Here is a 19,570-nt window from a genome sequence, read left to right as displayed (position 1 = left end):
TTTAAAATATGTATTTGTGATTTCATAATATTCAACTTATATATAATATAGTTGTTTTTTTTTATTATTCTAAGACATGAGTTAGACTCCTTATTTACCGACCGGTAACTAAACCTTTAAATTTATAAAAGAAATAATTAAATACTTAGTATGTAAACTAAAACCATTTTTCAAGCTTCATGCTACATCCCACACGTAGCAGGGTAGGCAGAAGTAACCTGGGAACCTGTGTTAAAAAACCACGTTCACCGTTACGATACTTTCATTTTCCCCTTTCTGTTGATTCTAGAGGCATTGTCCATTGAGTGGCGGAATTTCATCTCCCTCATGGGAATCGAATCCATAACCTCCGCGTTTACATTGGTACGCTTGTAGGTTTCTAGGTTTCCAGGTTCCCTCTATCTACCCTGCTGTATGCTCCTGCACAGCGTGAAGTTGAAAAAAAAATAAACGTGAATTGCAAATAAAAACAGCACGTAAATTGAAAAAAAATATATATTCACTGGATATAACAACAAAAATATCAACAATCTAAGGATCTTATCTAAACGCGTATAAATAAATAGATATTTCGAATGAAATAGCCAAAAAAAATCTACAATGTGGTAGGAATTAATAATATTTAGTAGGAATTAGTAGATATTAATACTTGTGTAATGGCAACACCGACGGGATACTGTCAAAAGTGTCGATGATAATACTTCAGAGTTCCCATCGAAATTAATAAAATAACATATTGCAGATTAAAATAAAGAATCTAATTAATAACTAGGAAAGATAAAAGAAGTGTGTCTTAATTTATTTTTATTATATACAGAGTATTGCTTTAATTATCTGTGTTTGATAGTTATTTAAATAAAATATTATTAATGAATGAAAATAATTAATATTTTTAGTTAAAGAAATAATTTTATTTAAACTTTAGTTTTAGTGTAAAATACTTTAAAAATACCATATTGAATTGAACCTTTTGCCATAATAAAATAAAAAAACATACAGTAAAATACCAATCATTAAAAATAGTAACTCAAGATTCTTTACAAAGTATTTAAGAACTTAGTATTTTAAACGGAAATATAATATTATTTATCTTTTTGATACAATAGATAATTAAGTCAACATCATTATATATAATACGTGAGGATGCAAGAATTTTAAAAGGTGTAAGTCAAAAACGTCTGCAATATACGGAAAATGGCAACACTGTCCTTCTAATTCACATTAGAATTGTCGCTTAAAACCTTTTAATATAATAGAAAATACAATTTGAATCATTATAGGTATATAATTAATTATTAAGAAAATTTCACATGAATTTTTAAATTTAATCATTTACATAAGATATATAGTCTGTACAAATAAACTAAATATGGCAACATAGTTTGAAACATGTTTAATGTCAAACAATAAACGAATTATTCAACGAAATTATTTTACCAATTAAAATTTTAAGAATATATAAAAAACCATTCGTAATCATTATTGCCTTAGAGTTGCCATAATTTATAAAATCACATTATGTATTTTTACACGTGAAATTTACTTTAACAATCATTTTATAATATAAAAAAATGTCAAAATCAAATTGGACCATATACATATATGAAATGTCAAAATGGATGAAAAATCACAGTCCACTTTTTAAATACAAGAGTAAAAAATATATCAAAATTTGTTCAGCAATGTAAAAAATAATATCTTAAGTTTATATTTAAATGAACTATTGTAGCTTATTAAGTTTTGAAAAATATATAAATTTACATGTTTTTTTTAATAATCTGCAAAGCGGACTGCGATTCGGGTAGAAATATTTTCCAAAAAAAAATTACTGAGAGATTATAATTCGAGCTTTTATAATATTTTATTTTATAATTAACACAAAAAAGCTAAAGACTAAATAAAATATATGTCTTAAAAGTCATAGGCAAGTTGGCAGCCATTTTGTCTGTCCTTGTGTTTCGTTAAAAAAAATTACAAAGGTGCTTAATTATTTTCATACCTTTTCACACAACTAAAATTTTTATTATTATCCAAATGCAAAAAAATACCTATTACGTATAAAAAATCCACCAACCCAAGAAACACACAAACAGACAAAAAACCACTTATCCAAAAAATGTTTCTTTTTTTAAGCAAAGAATTTGGTCTTTACAATGGCAACTCTCAGTCTTTATAGAAAACCCGGTTCTGAAGGCCTTGCAACACCATGGCAAGGACGAAACTCTTTTAGAATAGGGTCTCTACATAACAAGATTGCATTTAGATAAATCATAAAAATTAAACGAATAAAAAATATTTTTTTAAACACGAAATTTGGTTATAACAATGGCAACACTCAGTCTTTATAGAAAATCCAGAGCTTGCCATGGCTAGGATACAACCTTCGGTTACTACCCATGAATTCTCCAATATAAGAGTTTTTATATAACGAGCTTGTCACCTATAAAGCGCAAAAATGAAATAAAAAATCGTTTTTGTTATACAAAAAAGGAAGAAAAAAATATTTTTTTAAAACAAAATTTGTGTTTTTTTTTATAATGGCAGCTCTCAATTTTTACAGAAATCCTATTTCAAAAGACCATGGCTAGGACAAAATCCTCAATTAGTAACAATTGAAGATAAGGAGTAATCATTGAATTCTCTTACAATAGGGTTTCTACATTACAAAATCGCCTTTCTATAAATCACAAAAAAGAAAAAGAAAAATCCAGAAATAAAAAAAATGGTAAGTGGATGGATAAATTTTTTACAATGGAAAAAAATCCAGATATAATTTAAACAAAATTTGGTCTTTTACAATGGCAACACTCAGTCTTTATGAAAAACCCAGTTCAAAAGAGCTTGCAACACCATGGCTAGGACGAAACCCCCGAATAAATCCCACGAGTGGGAAGCAGGCACTCTGCCCACGTTTTGTGGACGGTGGTCGCTTCTTCGAATTTCGTTTAGGGTCTCTACTGTTCGGGATAGCCTTTCTATGGCTTGTGATTGATCGCGTAGTGTCGAATCTATTGAGTAGAGGGTTTGTTTTATTGTTCGTCTGAAAAAAAAAACAATTTTATTGTGGCACAAAGGCACAGCGTCTGGCTGTTAAAGCAACGGCTCCCATTTGGGAGAATGTGTTATTTTCATTGCTTCACTTTATTAATAAGACAAAGTGTGGCATTGAATTCTGCCACTAAACACGCAATGTCTTGAAAAATGGCAATAGTCAGTGAGTGGAGAATGGAGTGTAGGTACCCTCCGTTCACGAGACGCATCTATTTCAAAAATTTAAAGAATATCTTTTATTTTATTACTGTAATCAAAAACTATTTTTAAAATTACATACATTTACTAAAAATATTTCTTACAAATTCTTCCTCCATTAAACCAGGAGAAAAACATTCATTATTTTAAAAAAAAATCTTACCCAAAACTGTACTATAAAAAACATTAATATATTTACAAAAAATATTTATTTACAACAAATGCTTTCCTATACCCCCTTATTTACACCCATAATTGTTTCGAACTACAATATTAACTAACTTTACAAAATAACTATAATATATACATATATTTATCTAATTAAGAAAATAGTTTCTTAATTTATTAAAACATTTACATATTTTTTTTTTATTTTGCCATTTTTTCCTTAAAATTTTTGTAAATGTATAATATTTTGAATTGTATAGCTATTCAAAATATTATACATTTACAAAAAATACAATGGATACTTTTTTGATTACTATTATTAACTTTTATTATTAACTAAATTACTTTATTTACTATTATTAACTAAATTTACAAAAAAATCCTTTTTTTTTTAAACTCACGTAGTAGTCATAGAAGGTTGTGCCAATTCTTCTTGGCTGTTTGTATCGGACCTTTGCGCCAACTCGCTTTTAAGAATAAATATTTTAAGTAAATCAACGATACAAAATAATTGTTCAAATATTTAAATACAATGGTCTGTGGCAAAAGATTTTTTTTACATAAATTATTTGAACGAAATATTATTATTTTTTTAGTTTCAGATTACATTTAAAAAAATATTTCATAAAAAATTACCATTGACTAAACTATTTTTTTTTAGATCCGTATAATTTTTCCCTCGCAAAAGAAAAATATTTTAATAACTTTATTGAACTGATCGTTATTTATTTAACATTGAATAAATTAAGCTTGTTATATTTTAAAATAAATTTGAATTCGAGCATCGCAGTTGTTGGTTGAATTTCGGCATAATAAAAAGACATACAACCTAAATGAGACGATTATCCAACTGGTACATATCTAAGTAGCGGGATAAAGCGTGATCTATTTTTTTTATTTCTTGTACTCACGTGGTAGTCTTAGACCGTCGCGCCAAGTCATCCTGGCTGTCAGAATCGGACCTCGGAGCCAGCTCCCTTATCCTGGCCTCTCCGGAAGTCCGCGTCGGTAGATTCTTTACTGATGTAATTATAAAATCCTCTTCGTACTCTATCAGCTCTTCCGGTTGCCACGGACTGGAGGGAGAGGAGATAATAATTTAATAAGCATTGTATTACTTATACTGACAGTAAAGGCGACGGTTGTGGGTTTGATTCTCAGTAGAGACAATGTATTATTTATAATATTTTCTTTTTCTTGCTCGGGTAACAACGCAAATCGTGGCGTCAAGTGTCGCCATTTAACACGCAATGCAACGACAGTCAGGCGAAGCAGAGTATCTTAACATTAGGCTCCCCCTGCCTATTCTGCTACATGCTTATAGCAGAGTGTATATATATTGTTAGAAATCGGAAGCGGTTACCGTTTTTAAAAAAACACGATAGAAACATATATAGTCTATGTTTCTAACGTATTCGGAAAGAGCTTCCACGGAATTGTAATAAATTATATGTATCACCCAATAACAATACTAATACACACGAACTTCCTTCCGATAGGGGCCGTTGCCTACAAGCAACTACCCGCTTTTGACACAATTCCACTTCTTTTATTGTCTTTTTCACCTAGAGACTTTTAGACAAGTGCGCTAAGAATATACAATATATATTATAAGAAAAAAAAAATACATATTTTATTGCACTTAGGTATTGTGTGTTATTGTTACTTATATTTATATTTTTTAATTTTTTTTTCTTGGACTAAAGTGACTACATTTTTAAGATTACATTTTTATATACACAAATTATTTTTATACAACAATAAAAGTTTTTATATTAATTATATGTATATATATATATATATTAATTTTAAGAATTATTATATATTTTCAAGTTATTTTTTTTCGAAAACAAAATATAATTTTACCTGGTGTTTGTGTGATTATATTTCCATGCTTGATCTGTTATACCTGAAAAAAAACATCAAACATAAAACAAGTATCAATAATTAAAATTATTAGTTATGTTCTTATAGACTGACTGACTGAGACTCATTATATTAAGGAAACATGTTGTAATTAATACCTTATAGTAGATCGATATTTGTAAACATTTACTTAATTCGATAATTTAGTTGTTTTAAAAGGGTTATTTAACTAAATATTATTATTTATAAAATAATTTTTGCGAAGACTCAATATTATGGATTATTATTTTACTAGAAAAATAAGAATGATTTCATCTTTAAATAGTTTTCTGCGTGTACTTAATATGAATCAAATCATCATTTAACAGGTGAACAATTAGAATAAACATTGATTTTAAGATTGACCTTCTATTGTATAATATTTTACTTTAAAATATAAGCCAGACCGCGCATTTCATCGTCTATTCTCATAGTCAAACGGAACCGGAATAAAATATTTCAAACGCTGGCAACCCCTGTTTGCGGCAGGAATTTTCCAGGCAACCCTGTTTTATAGTGTTCAGAAAAAAATAAGCTTTAATTTGATATACAATTCATTAAAATAACACATGAGTGCAAATTATTAACATTTAGTGACATGTTTAAGCCAGGTGTTTAACCCTAGACTTGCGGCAGACTGAGAGCTGGCAACCCTTAATTTTCCAATTCCTTATGCGATTATCTTTCAAATGATGTGCGATTCATATAAAAAACGTATGGGTGCAATTTTCTCCAAAAATGAGTTACGAAAAAATGTAATTAAAGGTGATTGCGGCAGGATTCTTCCAGGCAACCCAGGTGTAATCTGTTCTACTAATCATGTATTATTCATTAATATAGGTTTAATTAAGAAAACTCGTATATACAGGATTCAACGGCCGGATCTCAGGGTATTAAGATCACATTGGTTTATTATGAATCATTATGTAGATATATATATTTTTTTTCAACTTCATGCTGTATCCCGCAATGCCAGGTAAAGAGGGAATCTAATGTAAAAACACTTCGATTTTATACATAATTATATACAGAGGGTGGAAGAGGCAGCGCTTCTTTTATTGAAACTGCATATAGGGTAATATATTTCAAACCCACACCTAAGAAATTAATTAAGGTACCTCAACAGTTTGGACATAGGAATTTTTTTATCATTTCACGATTTTTATCCATACCTGTATTTCGTGTGACGCACACATACGTGTGCGACGTTTCCAGTTTGACAGGTAAGTGTGTGCGTGCCTATGTTATACTATACAGATGATGTTTTATTTTAAAACGATAATTTTATTATTTATTTTGTTTGAAAAAATAACTTTTTCATTTTTGGGATTTTTTTTTTCCGAATTATATTAGGCTTTTATAGAGTAGTCAAAACTGTGGTTTCATTTAAAGTGGTGCTGACAATTCCACCCTGTATAAAGTATATTTGTCACCCCAATACTCCTAAACAACTGGATCTATTTTAATGAAATTTTGTAGGTATAAGTTGAATTTGTATCCTAGATGATTTGGAAATTTAAAAGGTCAGACGTGACGCAAACACTCCACTCTCCACTTTCCGTCGAATTTTGGAGGCATTGCGTGTTGAGTGGCGGCCAACGCCGCGGTTTGCCAGAGCGAATAAAAGAAAATATTAAATATTTCATTTCCACGAATAGGAATCGAACCCACAACCTGACGCGTTTACTGTCACACGTCTGTGCCCCTGCACCAAGACTGGCCTCGAAACACCAATTAGAAATACAATAAATTAATAAAATAATGTTACATTTATTTTACACAAACTACCATATGTTCGACAATATCCATTTTTGTATAAAGTGACGTACTCGTTGCTATAACAATACTTATTTAAAGCAGTACCGAGTAAGTAGTAAATAGTTTTTGTATTTTTGTGTGTATGTCTGTCTGTCCGTCTCTACGTAAGAGGTGACGTGAGAGGTGTACCTTCAGGAGGCGGAGACCTAGTGTCTTTGTGGAAAAGGCGCGGCATCCAGGGCGCTACGAGGCCTCGGGCGCGAGCTCTCTGAGCCTCCTCTATTATTGTTTTTTGTTCTGTGGCTACTATCTGTAGAGGAAACATATTTAAGTTTAAGTTCATTATAAAAAGAAGCAATGAAAATATATTCATTAATAAAAAATACCAAAAATAATTTAATACTCTGCTATAAAGATACATATAGAAACCATATCACTGTTCGCCCGAATTTGTGATATTACGAATAGAGTGGCGAACTGAACGCCGTACTATAACCATAGATAAACTTTAAAACTAATCAAAAACAATAATATCCATTTATTATATACTAAAAGCATTGTATAGTTTTTGCTAGACATGTAATTTTGTAATTTGTTAGGCAGAAGGAACGAACTAGGAACGAAGAACAAACGAAGTGTATAGAACGAAACTTAACGCCGCACTTTACTTCGAAACTATTTCAAAAATATAATTTCTACTTATTCCACACTAAGCTCTATAAATCTCATAAAGTTCGGTCTCGGTGTCCGCCATGAAGTTAGCTGTAGATGGCTGCGCAAATGTAATTATAGGATATCTTTTTAGTTTTAATTACTTTCTTCCCGAGCGCAGATAAACAATACCCAAAAGTTCAGAAAGCCTAACTTCAGGAGGCCACGACTTGTCGATAGTACTATACAAACCTGATCCTCATTATAGATCGCCTCAGACACTTTAATCCAAAGCCGTTGGGACTCCCACTCCTGCTGTTTGTCCAGCTTCATCAGATATCTGGGTAAACGTTGGTCCTTTAATATGGAAACGTCTAGAAGGTTCGTTTCGTCCTGAAAAAGGGTTAAAATAGGCATGTCAATTAAATTTTATGATGGAATATTGTTATGGTTCCTAGGTTCCCTCTTCTTCATCTGGTATATTCGGGACACAGTGCGAAGCTAAAAATAAAAGATTCTCTAAATTTTGACTTTTGCTGGAGTAAAATTGTATTATAGAAATATGTGTTAGATGATTGTATGTGACAGTTATGGCTCTTTTATTTTATTTTAATAAGCCACTTGTTTTTCAGCGTAACTGAAAGTTTATATACTATTTATCATTGCACCAAAATATTTTTTTTATTTTTTTTGTGTTTATATTGTATTGTATTACAAAATTATTTTGTAATTATTTTTAAGACACTTTTGGTTCTCACATTCAGCCAAAATCCGAGACATTAGACATTAGGAGCTCAACGCAAATTAAATATTATATTATTTTCTGAAGCATTGCTTTTTTATTCAAACATCAACGATAAAACAAAGTCACATTTATATAAATGTTAACAATAAAATATTTTAAAAGTATGACACATACCCCATTTTTCTTATCCTTAATATCTATCTTGCCGTCCCAATAACCTTCAATCGAGGCGATGGTGTCCTTGCCACGCTTTATCCTACCGGAGATCGCATTCGTTTGATCAGCACCACCTAAGAATGACTGAAAAAAATAACTATTTTTATATAAATACATAAATAATAATAGTAATTGGAATTGAACTTGTGACTATTGAATGTCATTAACTGCTACAAAAATAAAAATCACAAATAAAAAAATATTGAATTATTAAAATGAATAAGACATAATTTTTAAAAAATAACTTACTCTCAATTTAAACTCTACGTCAGCTTGATAACCAGTCTCTTGACAAATCACATGTACCTGAAATAAAAAAAATATACTAAATTGTAAAGCAAAAGGATTGTCAATTGATGATCTCGCATATGTACGGACATTTTTACAAACTTCCAATCCATATTTCTCCCTCTTACGGGATTCTAAAATTGCAATGAAATTCTACGATCGTATTTTCAAATTTTTAATCGTTAGGCCAAAAAAAGTTTCACATTTCTAACTTTAAAGATGATGAATTTCCGTACAAATTTTCAAACTCTATTTTATTTCTCCCTTTACAGGTTAAATTTCCGAAAATTTTTCCCCATTGACAAACTGTTTGATAAAAATAATTACTGACCAGAATTAGAATCAGTTTCAGACAAATTCTTTTATAATTTTAGAAGAAAACTGATTTTTTTAAATTCCACCATAAAATAACTAAAATTTGTAAATAATTAAAATATTTAAATTCTGTCTACCCCATTAATTTTATATAGGTTAATTTACAAAAGAGCAAGTAGTAGTAAAGTCTAATAATGGCGTGGCAAAAGAGATAAGAATATACGTTACAGAACTTACAGATAACATGCATACTTAACAAAAAAAACATAAACAGACAGACAAATGACCAAATTCTCCAAAAAAAAGCTATTATGCCCAATTCTATATATATCTTTAAGCATAAAAAAAAAATTAAAAAATTCGCCCCCGGGTGGGCTCGAACCACCAACCTTTCGGTTAACAGCCGAACGCGCTAGCCAATTGCGCCACGGAGGCGATGTGTTCATCTGTCGAATATCGAACTTACTTCTGACGTCGACGATTATACTACTACATACTACTATACAATACTATAGAAAAGAATATACCCACGACCACTTGAGACAATATTACTGGATACTACTAGACTGTAGAAAAGAATATGGGAATTTATAGTCATCTTCTATGCATTTGCATCTTCTATATCGCCACGGAGACAATATGTGCTCAGTGCACAACTAACCTAACCTCTGAACCTACTTCTGACGTCGATTATGGAGCTACTTCTACTAGATACTACTATAATAATTAATATATAATTTCAGACACGCTGACAGAGAACTGAAAAATATATAAACAGCATAAACCAAAGAAATACTACTTCTACCACAATACTATCATTAAATTATTAAAAATATAAATAAAAAAAACCACAAATGTTGTAAAATATGTTCCAACAAGTTCCAACTCCTAACAAAGGGGGTAACTAAGGCGTAAAACTAAAATAAAACTCGCTTACCTTTCCACCTAGTTCCATACTGAGTGTCCCTATAACAATGCCCTTGCAATGCGCATATGGCGCAGTGGTTAAATAGGTCTCTCCCCAATTAAGTAGGTGAATCCGAGCACATCCTTCTAGAATGGCCGAAGTGGAATTACCTTTGAAAGAAAAAAGAACATAGAATGAAAAAGACAAATATATTACAATTGTATATAACCACATATGGTTACGTCAAATGTGAACTACCAATGTCATAGTCAAATGTGAAATGTGAATTACAAATGTTTGTTTTCTTAACTTATAAACTTATTTTGTTTTTTATATATATAATAATAATAATGAATTGTTTTTAACGTAATTACCATAAAACTTAGACCGGGCTAGTAAGCTGCCTTCTATAACGAATCCCTCTTGCCTATTAGATATATAGAAAGCAGAGACTGGAGGGTGATGGGATACCTGCAAATTGAAAAAAAAAAAACTATATAGTGTACTCGTGTAAAAGAGGGAAGATTTAGGTGAAAAAGACTATAAAAGCAGTGGTAGTATTGTTATTGGGTGATCAATCAAACAATCAAATCAGCCTTTTCGGGTCCACTGCTGGACATAGGCCTCTCCCAGGGTGCGCCAAAGCTCCCGATCCTCCGCCTTCCGCATCCAGTCGAAGCCAGCAACCTTCTTCAGGTCCTCGGTCCATCAAGCTGGAGGGCGCCCTAAGCTACGCTTGCCGATCCGCGGTCTCCACTCAAGGACTCGTCTGCTCCAACGGCCATCGGTCCTTCGACAGATGTGTCCAGCCCATTGCCATTTCAACGTACTAATTCTGCGAGCGATGTCGGTAACTCCGGTTCTTTTCGGGATAACCTAATTTCTGATTTTATCTTTCAAAGAAACTCTGAGCATCGCTCGCTCCATAGCACGTTGGGCGACTTGGAACTTGTGGACTAGACCGACTGTTAGTGCCCACGTTTCGGCACCTTAAATCATGACTGGCAAAACGCCTTGAAGTTAGCTGTAGATGTCTGAACAGAGTTGATGCTACAATTTTTCTTATATTTACTTCCCGTGCGCGAGAAAATAATGCGCAAAAGTTTATAAAGCCTAACTTCAGGGCATCCACGACTCATGACCAGTACTTTATATGCTCGATAAAGGGTAAAACAGAAGAAAAGAACTTACTTGTTCAGCAATATAATACGTATACGTTTCATTGTTCTTGTGTCGCCAGCAACACCTGAACGTTTCTCCTAGGACAGGATTGTAAGGTTTCTTCAAACCTTTGGGTTTACGATACAACCCTGATAGGTACCACTTTAGAACCCCTTTGAACCTTTGATAGGGGTCCTCCATTGTTTGCGCCCTGGAATAGAAAAAAATAAGTGTAACATATTATGTACGGAAAAAACCGATTAAGTAGGAGTTGGACTCGTCCACCGAGGGTACGTTCCGTACAACTTAAAAATAAGATGCCAAGCCTAAGTTTGCGGGCATATGCACTAAAAATACTTACTGCGCCAGCAAATCAGCATGGTAATAATTATCCGACAACTTATCCAGAAAGGATCGAGGCTCCAATATGAAGGTTGGTAACACGACTTTGGACAGGTCCATGCCGGGTCTCACTTGCTTCAGAAGGAACCATAGTAACGATTTGTTCTCCTCTGCTACTTCTTCTACTAACTCTCCTGCCTTGAAGAAAAAAGATATATATGAATTATAAAAGAAATTTTTCATTGGACTCGAACCCGCGACTCTTGGATTCCTTTTCTTGTTTTGTGAACACTTCAAAATTTAAAAAAAAATTGAGATATTTCTTAACAACAAGAATCCTACATTGGACATTTGGCCATCATTCACAATGTCAAAATAAAACATTTTTTTTCCACATTTTTGTACCATTAGTTCTTGCAAAAATGCTATACAATTAATACGGATTTTAAAGAACGACCGGTTGGAAGGTCAGGCACCTAGTAAAGGTCTGTCCATCTGCCGCATTTACACTTAGATTAGGTTACCGTGCAAAATGTAATTATTTGAAATAAAAGTTATTTATCAAGTCACGCTGTGACTTTGTTAAATATTCATATTTATAATGTTTTTCCACAATTTAATTTAATAAAGTTCTATATGTCTTCTATATGTCTTCTGCCACTCTGCTAAATTTTCAAATTTTGAACGATGAACTTAGACTTACCACTCCAATCTCTCTATCAGGATCCTCCACATACGAGCTCTCTATCCTGGCGAGGATGTCCTGTTTCCTGATGGTCGGGTCGTCGGCGGCCTGGGGCTCCGTCATCCCAGGCCTGGACCCTTCGCTGTCCGTGTCCGACGCAGCACCTGCTAGTTCTATAGGACGTGCTTTTTGTTAGCAGTGGCTAGATTTTAGCAGGAATATGTGGTTATAGCGTTATTTTGTGTAATGATTAATGAGATAGAATGAGATTTAGCAGACTATTTGTTTTAGCTATATGACTTTACATTACGGCCGCCTTGCAGTACAGGCTTGCGCATTTTTTTTTTAGATTTTTCTATTTTACTTATTTTCTATCCGCATGAACAATGCCCAAAAGTTCGTCGACCGTACTGTACTGTGACTTTTGTAAGAATATTAATATTCATCTTCAAGAAGAAAGTATTTTAGTTGTATTTTGATAACCACTCATATGAGCTTTTTATAGCTTTTTATGTTTTTAATTTTGGCTTAAATTGATTCACATGGAAGATCTGAAACAACTTGATATAGCGCAGTGGCACAGAGTCAGGCTGTAAACATAACAGTTGGGACAAGGGAGAATAAATCATTTTCATTTATTTGATAACTTAGAGGATATTAACATTAGGTTCTATCTGCATACCGGGCGGGATATATGCGGGATACAGCGTGAAGCTACAATACAAGATGAAGGTAGCTGCTTTGATTCCCGTTCAAATAATTAAAGTGAACAACAATTGGCCACACAATATATACTCTCAAACCAAAGATGACGCATGATAATGAAGGTAGATACGCTAAATGCGATAAGGTCAACTCCGAGTAAATAACCGCATACAAATATTAGTTTTGAAGAAATAATTAGTTAAACCTTGTGTCTTGGTGATAGAGATAACAAGGCTTCAACACTTTCTATGACCCTCGGCGAGACAGATCGTTATTATAAAGTGACTTCAAGATGCACAGCGTCTGACTTAACGCAGCGATAGTGGTGCACCACAAAAATAAACTAACCTCCAAACGGCGACAGATCCAAAGCATCATCACCGTTGACTTTATCAGAATGATTATTGAAATGGTTCAATATGGCCGAGTCCACTGAAAACTTTCGGCTGATCATTTGGGAAGGCTCAGAATACTGTCTAGTCAGTTTCTTCTGTCTTTTTAGAAGAGAAAAAATACTGGACCTCCTTCGACTCTTCTCCTTGTACTTGGCAGAGACCATGACGTCCGTCTCTTGTTCTAGTTTTTCCATTGTTTTTAGAAAAACATGGAACTTTACACAACACTTTCACTCACACTCACTTTGAACACAAAATTGGAAAATCTTCGACACAATTTGGGGATATTTTTATGTAGCTTCATTAGTATAATCGACGTATAACATATAATAAAATTGTAACTGATCGCTGTCTGTACATGAACTGATGAACATTTGTGCACGCTAATTTTAGAAACGGCTTAACCGATTTAAATGCAGTTTTCACTATTGTATTTAGGTAAACTTCTCTTAACATTTAGTGTTTATTTTATTTCAATAAACTATAAACAAAAATGCTATAAAAAATTATTAAATTGGCTGAAATAGGGAGCGAATATAACTCTATCACTAAGTGAGTGACAGACAACGCACAGACGGAACTACTGAACTTACAAAGTTGATATTTCGCATGTATGTATATACGAGTAGGTTAGGTTAGCGACTAAGGAAAAAAACCGGTTTTTCCATTTTACCTCTTGAAAACTTCTAACATAAATACAAGTGCTAATTTTTATCATTCTTTAAATATATAATCTAATTACTATATTAATCTAAATGATTAACTGTCAGTGTGCACTAATCTTGTAATTAGTTTTTTTACAGGAAACAGATTAAAGAGATTATATTATAACATGAGGTTGGAATTTTTTTACTGTTTCAAATATTTATATTTTTAGTTTAGCTCTGTATCCCGCACATTGTAGACTAAGCAGAGGGAACCTAGTGTTAAGACACTTTCATCTCATTAAGACACTTCCGTTACCGCTTCCCTACTTTCCGGCGAATTCTCAGGATAATATTTTCTATTACCACAGATACATAAATAATTTTGCTTTCCATTTTCACTCATGTAGATATTGCAACCTAACACCGCATGTTGTTCCACATGGTCATACAAATACGAATTTCATAAACAAATCCATCCTACACAAACAATTTTACGCTTTCCTTACTAGGATAGACTCCTCTACTCACTTAAGAGTTTAAAATATTGCGTTATCCGCTCTCCGAAACCTCGACGTAATGTCTCCCGAATTTGAGACATTACGTCGAGTTGCGTACCTTAACGCCGTGCTTTAATATTCAAACAGGCAATGTCCTCTTTACTTACTTTCAATTATAATTATATTGATCATTGTTCCTCACTTATATCTATTGTATACATTTTAAAAATTCTCGATAAGAAAATCCCTTTAATACTTCGCTAAAGCTACTCAAAGATTGTTATCAACAAGGACTATTAAGTTATTATTGTGTCGCCATAGTGGCGCAGAAGCTCGCCGTCTGACTGTAAGCGTGACGGTTGTGGGTTCGATTCCCACTGGAGGAATGATTTATTTGCATTTTCTCTCTCTGGTAACTAGATAACAAATTGGGCGGTGCGTGGGGAGTACGGAGTGTCCGAATACTAGATTCTCTCTGCCCACCCCGCTATATGCGGATTACAATGAAAACAAAAAAAACGATTACCTCTACATTATGTATGAAGTGGACTTCTAAAACGTAATTACTTGAAACTCATACGTGACTTGAACAGTTTTTCATTTATAATAATTAACAATTATCCAACTTACATAAAAAGGTAGTAAGTAGTTGCAATGTTATTTATAGATTATATTCTATTGATTTTTATAATTTCTCTTTACGGTGGGTCTTTACGGGTTTACACACTGTAGGTTAGCTACTGAGAATAGAAAACGGAATAACTTATTCCTAGGCTTTCTATCTATATCGTGCCTCAATGGGAATAACGCGATCGTTGCGGGTTCGATTTCCACTCCATTAAGACGCAAACATACAACGACTTGAATTTGAGAGCGAAAACGAAGAACGGAGTGTCTTACAACTAGGTTCCCTCTGCCTACCCAGCTAAATGCAGGGTATAATGTAAAGAAAGTAAAATACAGAAGCAAAAAAAAGTCGAAACAGGAGATTTTAAAGCGCAATTTTAACAGTATTTTAGACGTACATTTACGTAAAAATTATTTATGTACATATGATTTGAGAAAACAAAAAAACTAAACAATAGCTTTACGAAACCATTAGAAGATAAAAATTAACAGAAAACATACAATCCAAGGTTAATTACGACCATTTGAGCGGACTCAAACGTGAACCACTATCATTATCACTGTCTCACTACCCGTTGTCACTAACACCACTATGATAATTGATGAACCACTATCATCTTCATATAAAAAACACTTTATTTACGATATATATTTATTTCTACATATATTTTGTTCAAACGACTGCATTGTGTACACGCGATACCGAAACTGGCAAAGCTTGTATTAGATAAGGATAAACAGTGACTAATATATTAATAACGTAACATAATTGACATAACGACGTAGCGGCGCAGCAGGACAACAAACGCGATGGTTGCGGGTTCAATTTCGAATCGGAGGAATTATTTTTTTAGCTTCAAGATAATTTATTCCCCCGAGTGGAAATACTTGAACACATTATATTTAAATGTTTGATATTTGTTAACATATATATTTTTTTCTTTTTGTATTCCACTTCATCCCTAGCGGAGAAGTCAGAGAGAACGGAGCGCCAAACGCTACGGTCTTAACATACCTCTTTCTACTGTCATCAACCTCTTCACACATGCCCTTCGGGGGGCCTCATGCTTTTTACGTGACCTTCAGTATCGGTCAACCGAGGTCTCCCCCTATTTTGAATGTGGGGTTACTATAATTTACTGTATTTTTTGAACCTGCGACTATCGGTATCAAAACCATCGATATTAAGACCATCCACAGAGAATAATCAACTAAAGCTAATAAGTTCAATGCACTTGAAATTAATCTATTTATATAAAGACGTCTGTTTATCGATAGATGATATATTACAGGTGGAAATGTAGTTAGATGTACAGTACCTACCTATAATGCAGAAGTCCCAGGTTCGATTCCGGTCCCGTTAAAATTAGGATTTGTGTCGTATTGGAAAACTTTTTTTATACCTGCGGCTTAACCTGCGGAACTTAACTATGACCGTAATTACAGTAGTTTATATTGGAGTTATATAGCCTAAGCCTTCCTCGACTATCCAACATGTTTTTTTCAAGTTGAACCAGTAGTTCCTTAGATTAGCGCGTGCAATCAAACAAACTCTTCAGCTTTATAATGTTAGAATAGATGTTACGGTCAATCTGTATAATTCGGTATTCTATACAATACCTAAAATGTGTAGGTAATGTACGAAATATTACTTATTTTATAGTTTGCCTAAGGCTTGTCGATAACATAGATAATAGAAACGAAATGACAGAAGCCACCGTGTCGTTGGACAACAGATCAGAGAACAGCAGATGGGTTATCGGTTCGATTCCACTTGAGTGAATATTAATTTATATATGCAAAAACAGAAAAACAAACAACAGGCATTAGTATTATTAGGTAATCCTCAGAAATTAAATTATAAAGTAAGGCAATATAAATTTAGAGGTAATATGTTTTTTCGTTTCCATGACCCGTTAAGTAAACGCAGCGAGTTCCACCACTCGACTACAATACATTAGTCGGTATGTAGGTTAACGGAGAATCTTAACACTAAGTTCTCTCTGCTTACGAAGGATAAAGCATGAAATTTAAAAAACTGAAATTACTCAATGACTTTCACAACTAAACAAACATGCTTATCGCGTTTTAGTACGAACAATAAAATAATATACTAAACTATTATATTATTATGTTTTATTTATACTGATAAAGCGTACAAATGTTTGCTGTTTATGTAATTTCTTTAAGGGACGTTGTGACGCAGTGTCACAAGCGTGCGACTGTTTCGACAGGTTGTGAGTTCAATTCCTACTCTAGAAAATTAAATATTTAATATATTAATTTTCTCGCTCTACAAAGTCATAGTCCCGCCACTTCATATGCAATGAATTAATTTGATTTCCTCGGCGTGTTAACGAGACAAGGCGCGACGTTGAGTTCCGCAACTCATTTACTGAAGATTTTTTAACAATGTCTAACTGAAATGGGCGAAAGGAATGCATTTTACTAAAACAACGCAAAATACGTTAAAAAAAGAAAGTAGTGTTTATTTATTATATGAAAACAAATAACTTTAATAATATTCATATAATTTATTAATAGCGTGTTGATAAAAGATTTTCCTTCCTTCATTGTCCCTTTATGTATTATGTATAATACTTATACCATATTATAAAAACATTATACTAGGGCATCCTGACTGAGTTTCACCGACGTAACGATATTCTACTCGAGGTAGTGTTTTTTTTCCATCCAGCATGTAGCAGAGTAGGGAAAGAGAATTTAGTCACCCATGAGACACGTGGTTCTCCTTTTTACGTCTGAATTCGAGACAGTGGGCATGGGAGTATCTAGAAATATTTTCCAGGCCAGGCCTGAACTTTAACCTGGAAGAAATCTCTGTGTGTAAAGGTTTTTTTTTTTTCATATTTTATGCTTAATATTTTATTGGGGTCCGGTACATTTTTCTCTACATATTCCGCTAAATGTAAAAGATGCGTAATGATAAAAAACTATTTTATAATTTATTATTAATTATATAGCACTTATTCATTTGTTGATATTCTGATAGTATTATCTGATAAGAGGGCATTGAGACAACAGCACTTATAACTGTGATATCTTTGCAACGATATTTTTAGTCTATAAATGTAGTAGGTAATACTAGTTTGACGTCCTCGTGACGGAGGGACACAAGCGTGCGACTTCAAACGCGACCAGTTATGTTAACCGGGAAGGTTCTATTATCACTCAAGGGAATAAAAAAAAATTACATTGAATTCAATTGAGTTTGAATCCACTCACATTTAGTTAGTCACTCAACAGCCTCAAGAATTCGGCGGAATGTGGGGAACAGACACTGGGTTTTGGGTTATGGTCCAATGCACGGTTATGGTCCAATAGAAATAAAAGTTTTTTTTTAACATTATTAAAGTGTTATTCCACACTTAGGACACTACTTAATAAGTAGAACTAAAAGTTTTGAACAATACGTAACACATACTATATAGTGCGGAAGATAACTGTTCATGTACTGTGGTGGGTTACATCGAAAAGAATTATATGAAATACTAGCGGCCCGCCCGCGGCTTCGCCTGCGTGAACTACGTTATTATTAATTTCTGTCTCCATGAGTACCTACGTCCTACAAGTGACGTCCATGTCAAATTTGAGACTCCTAGCATTTATTATAACGAAGTTTCATACAAACTTTCAACCCCGAAAACAACTCCTTAGAAGTCGAATATTGCCAATTCCCGTCTTAGCGAGCACCTACATCCTATAAGTAACTCCTATGCAAAATTTGAGATTCCTAGCACATGTAATTTCTGAGATTTCGTGATGAGTGAGTGACCTTTCGATTTTATATATATACATAATATAACCTTCCTAAATAAATAGGTAGTCCCTTTTAACACAGTAAGATTTTATTTTTCAATTTGAACCAGTAGTCGGTTGCCGAAATTAGGGCGGAAAACTAAGCAAACACCTCAGCTTTATAATATTAGTATAGATTTGATTTTCATAAGCCTATAAGTTTTTCTATTTTTTAAGACACATAAAACATGAAATGTATAATTATAATACTAAATAAGTAATACTGAGCTAACTCAAGCAAAATCCACACAACACAGATCTAGCAATTAATAAAACATTTCGCCCAAAATGTCTCCAAAAATTGAATAACACATAAAACATGTACATATTTAAACAAATAAATGCAGCGTTAAGTTCCGCCACCTGATAAATGACTTGATTTGGGTGAAACCTAACGATGCATTTTGTTATCTATGACTTTGTCATATTCTTTTTTTAAAGCACATAATACAAAAATAACAATTATTAAAAAACGCCTTTCTCACTAGCA

At 32.9% G+C, this 19,570-nt stretch overlaps 1 protein-coding gene and 1 non-coding gene across 3 annotated transcripts in view; both read right to left on the bottom strand.

Annotated features, from left to right (window-relative positions):
* Positions 1–477: 477 nt before the first annotated feature.
* Positions 478–19,570, bottom strand: part of Orp8 (Oxysterol-binding protein-related protein 8) — a 33,722-nt gene continuing 14,629 nt past the window's right edge. For both annotated transcript variants that reach the window (XM_085187381.1, XM_085187380.1), the window contains 12 exons: positions 12,409–12,563; positions 11,725–11,903; positions 11,394–11,574; positions 10,577–10,673; positions 10,233–10,372; positions 8,942–8,998; positions 8,651–8,776; positions 7,984–8,124; positions 7,270–7,390; positions 5,284–5,326; positions 4,329–4,493; positions 478–3,040 (listed from right to left, as the gene is read on the bottom strand). In XM_085187381.1, the coding sequence (XP_085043507.1) occupies positions 2,809–3,040; positions 4,329–4,493; positions 5,284–5,326; positions 7,270–7,390; positions 7,984–8,124; positions 8,651–8,776; positions 8,942–8,998; positions 10,233–10,372; positions 10,577–10,673; positions 11,394–11,574; positions 11,725–11,903; positions 12,409–12,563 (1,637 nt within the window). In that variant the 3' untranslated portion in view covers positions 478–2,808. The remainder of the gene's footprint in view (positions 3,041–4,328; positions 4,494–5,283; positions 5,327–7,269; positions 7,391–7,983; positions 8,125–8,650; positions 8,777–8,941; positions 8,999–10,232; positions 10,373–10,576; positions 10,674–11,393; positions 11,575–11,724; positions 11,904–12,408; positions 12,564–19,570) is intronic.
* On the bottom strand, positions 9,657–9,730 carry TRNAN-GUU (transfer RNA asparagine (anticodon GUU)). Its single transcript has one exon. It is a non-coding gene; the product is annotated as a tRNA-Asn (tRNA).

The sequence above is a fragment of the Heliconius melpomene genome, chromosome 6, assembly GCF_056956725.1.
Source record: "Heliconius melpomene rosina isolate 202511_hmr_F chromosome 6, ASM5695672v1, whole genome shotgun sequence".
Taxonomy (NCBI): Eukaryota; Metazoa; Arthropoda; class Insecta; order Lepidoptera; family Nymphalidae; genus Heliconius; species Heliconius melpomene.
Note: the sequence above shows the minus strand (reverse complement) of the source record. Positions and strands in the feature narration are given on the sequence as shown.